At 38.7% G+C, this 4,978-nt stretch overlaps 1 protein-coding gene across 1 annotated transcript in view; it reads left to right on the top strand.

Annotated features, from left to right (window-relative positions):
• The window catches only part of HECTD1 (HECT domain E3 ubiquitin protein ligase 1), a 62,652-nt gene extending 60,672 nt beyond the window's left edge, over positions 1-1,980 (top strand). Inside the window, exons 40-41 of the mRNA XM_015816147.1 lie at positions 486-630; positions 939-1,980. Of these exons, the coding sequence (XP_015671633.1) occupies positions 486-630; positions 939-1,076 (283 nt within the window). The 3' untranslated portion in view covers positions 1,077-1,980. The remainder of the gene's footprint in view (positions 1-485; positions 631-938) is intronic.
• The last annotated feature ends 2,998 nt before the right edge of the window (positions 1,981-4,978 follow it).

The raw sequence follows: 4,978 nt of genomic DNA, 5'->3' as shown, positions 1-4,978 counted from the left end.
CCCCCCCCCCCCAAGTTCTGGATGTCCCCCACTGTGCTGCTGTTCAGAAGAGTGGTGAAGATTTGGGTTTTCATCCAAGCCTTTATCATGAGAAAGTGGTATGTGTATAACACTTGCTATCTTTTATTGATTTTGTTGTAATTACTTTGTTGAGAGCCACTCAGAGTCATTGAGAGTCAGGTGACATAGAGGTTTAATATGTTATTAAATAAAACAGAGATATAATTTTAATAATAATATCATTTTTAAGCAGCCTGAACAATACGAGGTACGCCATGATACATCTATTCAGTTTTGTGAACTGTATTGGCTCTCAGTGACTTCTGGGTGTAATTCAAGGTGTTGCTTGTCACTTTTAAAATTGGCACGAGGCCAGGTTGCCTACAGGACCTAGCTGTGGTTTTTAGGGTCCTTGATTCTTCTTGTTAATAGATCGGTATAGTTGGTTTTTAAATTTAATATTTACCTATTTGCTTTGATTTTAGCCCTGGGTTCCTGAGATTTGTAAGAGTTTTATGTGGCATGTCTTCAGATGAAAGAAAAGCATTCCTCCAATTCACAACTGGCTGTTCAACGCTTCCCCCAGGAGGATTGGCTAACCTACATCCCCGTCTCACTGTTGTACGCAAGGTATGAACATCTTACAGCTTGTCTGCATTCTCTGTCTAGCTTGTGGCAGATACCTTTTCATAGCGATTTGGCCATTATGCATCGCAAATTCAAGTCTAAATAACAACAACAAGTAAAAGTAGTAGAATCTAAAGGAGCCTTCTCCAATTGGATAGCCTTCCAAATGTGGGGCTATAATTCCCACATTTCTGAAATACTGGCTAGGGGATCTGTTGCTTACCAAGTTAGTAAATGTTTAAACTGAAATGGAAGTGCACTCTGTAGTCTCCGTTCTCTTTTTAAATTTCATTATGGATATTTATTCACAGGTTGATGCTACAGATGCAAGTTACCCATCTGTGAATACCTGTGTGCATTATCTTAAATTGCCTGAGTATTCCTCTGAAGAGATTATGCGAGAGCGCCTCCTAGCTGCTACCATGGAGAAAGGCTTTCATCTCAACTGAACTGGTGTGTCTGATATCTCAAACTGGTTTTGCATTCATACCTAGTGAAGCCTCCTGTGTTGTTGTGCAGAAAATACAATCTCCATGCTGTACTCAAATGAGACTTGCCTTTTTCCCCTATCCATGAGGCTTTGGAAACACATGGAATAATTTTGTTAGCTGCTAATGTCAAAACAAATCCCAATGAATTACACAGCCAGCAAGAAAAAGGCAAGAACAATGTGTGATGCTTCCAAGGGCTTGTGCAACCAGATGCTGAAGCAAATGTTTGACTGTTCCAAAGAGCAGATCTGAAGATTTCCAGTGTTTACTGATTCAAGATTTATAACAATGCATTTGTGTAAAGTCTACCGTTTAATACCCTGTACACTACAGTTCCATCATTGATCCTTGTTTTTGCTGGCTTTAAGCTAAATGGTCAGAAACTTGCTTCCTTAACTTAGTCAATGGGCATCTCAAGCTTTCTTTCCTTTCTTTAATGGTGCCTGCACTGTTGGAGTATTCTAGTGTTGGGGTAGGGTATTGGCATATAATCATGCACAACCGTTTATTATTATTTCAAGTGGAAATATATTTTGATTTCTAAATACCCTGCTATAAAGATCCAAATCCTCAAATGTGTGTTCATGTATGTATGTGTGTGCGTGCGCGCGTGTAACTCAACAATAAAGCTTTTAAAAGACACTGGTTACTGGTGCAAGGCACATTTAAAGCAAGTTTTACTTTATGTTGTATTTCCTTTGTATATTAAAAACATTTATTTAACTTGTTGCAGTTTGAAGTTTAAAAAGTTTAAAAAGAAGATTTTCATTGTGTATGCTCAACAATAATCATTAAAATGTTTGCAGCGTACAAAAGTCTTTGGTTAGTATGTTACTAGTTACTCCAATACATTTGAAACTTAACAGAACAACAGAATAATAAAATTGGAAGGAACCTTGGAGGTCTTCTAGTCCAACCCCCTGCTCAAGCAGGAAAGCCTATACTATTCCAGACAAATGGTTGTCCAATCTCTTCTTAAAAACCTCCAGTGTCAGAATGCATCCACAACGTCTGGAGACAAGTTGTACCACTGATCAATTGTTCTGTCAGGAAATTTGTCCTTAGTTCTAGGTTGCTTTTCTCCTTGATTAGTTTCCATCCATTGCTTCTTGTCCTGCCTTCAGGTGCTTTGGAGAATAGCTTGACCTCCTCCTCTTTGTGGCAGCCCCTTAGATATTGGAACATTGCTATCATGTCACTTCTTTTCATTAAATTACACATACCCAATTCCTGCAACTGTTCTTCATATATTTTAGTCTCAAGTCCCCAAATCATCTTTGTTGCTCTTCTCTGCACTCTTTCTGGTGTCTCAACATCTTCTTTATATCATGGTGACCAAAACTGGATGCAATATTCCAAGTATGGTCTTACCAATATTATAAAGTGGTACTAACAGCAGGAGCCATGTGGCACAGTGGTTAGAATAGAGTATTGCAGGCTAACACTGCCAACAGCCTGGAGTTTGATCCTGATGGGGCTTAGCCTTCCATCCTTCCAAGGTCAGTAAAATGAGGATCCAGATTGTTGGGCCAAGATATTGACATCATAAACCGCTCACAGTGTCCTATAAGACATTATGGATGGTATATAAGTCTTAAGTGCTATTTTACTATTATTATATTATCTTAAATGAGAAATATTGGCATTATTCAATCCATTCAAAAACTTAATTTGTTGTTTCTATATTGTTTTAGTATGGCTGATACAAGTTGGTTAATACTTTTGATGAGATTATTTTTCTACATAAAGTGGCCCCTAATCCAGGTGATGAAAGAGTTTGTATGCATTTCCATTACACCAGTGCTTCTGAACTAAAAAAGGCCAAAATAAAAATAAGGAATCATTTCAGCTGCTCAACAGCTCTTGTCCTTTTCTTAACTTTTTGAAATTTGACCAGGATAATGCACAGCATTTTATTTTAGAGGTCTATCTGTCTGTCTTTCTGTCTATCATCTATCTGCATATATGTGTGTGCGTATGTGTGTATTTGTATTACAGCATTAGCACTTCCATTTTCAATTTTGTTTTTTCACAATTGTAAGTTAATAAATCACGTTCTCCATCTTTTCTATTCAGTCACTACAACTTGTATCTTCTCAACATTTTTGTAACGTTAGGGGTTTTTTGTCCCCAAACGGATCCTTTTATCCTTGCTTACCCAGAATTACACCTGCCATTTCAATATTTATTCTAGAATTTGAAAATACCCTTTTAAGATTTTTTTTTTTTTTGCTACCTTGTTTTATACTAAGCAAATTAGAAATTTATGTCATCAGCAGATTGAGCTGTTTTGCTCTTCACCCTTCAAACAAACAAACAAGCAGTGGCCCAAATAAAGACACTTGGGGACCTTCTTGGTTAAGTTCTTTCACTGTAAGAAAGAATTACTTTCTATTACACCAGGGTCATTTTTCTGGGTCCTAGAAGGTGATTGAAAAAGGCAGAGTCACATGTCTTTCCAATGTTTTTGCCTAATTATATTCACATAATTGACAGAAAAAGGAAAGTTCAGCCAAACAGAAGAGTCAAATAGTTCCTTTTTTTAGGTAATTGTTTTGCGTCCTTTATTAAGTAGTTCCATTCTTCCAAAAGGCGCCATGCTTTTATGGATTCAGAGGTTTTGGACAACTATCACATATATTGTACTTGCCCTTTTGACAAAAAATATGGAAATAGTAGTTCAGGACCAACTACTAGAGGAAGTGTATTATAAGGATCCAGCCCTGAGTTTTGAACAGAGAACACTAATCACTTTGGTCAGCAACCCGTGTTGAAGCCTGGATGAAGGTAATGCACATATCCTAGTTCTTTTGGACCTCTCAATGGCTTTCCTGATGGATTAGATGCTTGAGTTGAAGAATAGGGGCACTGTTTTAAGTGGTTTCATTCTTTTCTTCTAAGCCAATTCCAATCAGTGGTGGGGAGGAAGATTGGCTGCTCTCTTGCAGAGTGCTGCTCTTTCCTCCATTACTTAATAGCTTATGAAGCCATTGGGTGAACTCATCTGGAAATTGCTCATCACAACCCCAAGCCCCACTAGAGCTGCTGTCAATATCTTGTCCCAAAGCCTGGAAACTTAGGATTTGGTTGAGAGAGAGAGAAGGCTTGAATTGAATGCTACTAAAACAGCTATTGTGCGTACATCAAGGTTCCCCTGTCCTCAGTATTGTTTCTGGACTGGATTGCACTATCCCTGAAGGAGCAGGTCCTGACCTTGGATGTTCTGGCCTCAAGGCTCCTGCTGGATCAGCAGATAAAAGCTATGGCCAGGGTGGACTTTGCTCACTTGTCTTAGGGCAGCAGGATGTGAATGGTGGTCTATGACTCATCATCATGCACACAAGACTACTATGCAAGGTGTCCTCCATGGGACTGGTTTTAAAGATCACTAGAAGCGTCAGTTGGTGCAAAATGCAGTAGCCTCGATGCTTGCTGATAGTCCTGTGTCATTTATTTTGCTGGCAATGCCATGTCCTGTTTTAAACTATGATGCTCTTTATGGGGTGGCGCTGGGCTATCTTCAGGATCTCCTCTTTCCACTGAGTTTGGCCAACCTCTTTGAGAAGCGGATGATCATCCCCCATTTTTGGGAGGATGAAGAGGCCAGTCTGAAGAGTGGCCTCCTGCAGGAAGTATGTTTGGCCCCCAACTTCAGTCACATTCCAGAACTCTTGTAAACAGATTTCCTGGTGGCAGTTTGTGAGCTGATGCCAGATGCTATTTGGAATATATGTTTTTGTTGTTGTTTTATCAAAATTTATATTTTTAATTTGCATTGTTTTTTTATGTTGCAAGTCACCAAGAATCTGCTTTTGATTGTGGCAAGTTAAATGATCAATAAATAAAGGCACACACGTGTA

This window comes from Protobothrops mucrosquamatus, unplaced genomic scaffold, assembly GCF_001527695.2.
Source record: "Protobothrops mucrosquamatus isolate PMUCROS unplaced genomic scaffold, P.Mucros_1.0 scaffold403, whole genome shotgun sequence".
Lineage (NCBI taxonomy): Eukaryota > Metazoa > Chordata > Lepidosauria > Squamata > Viperidae > Protobothrops > Protobothrops mucrosquamatus.
The sequence above is the reverse complement of the archived record's forward strand: the minus strand, read 5'-3'. Positions and strand labels throughout refer to the sequence as shown.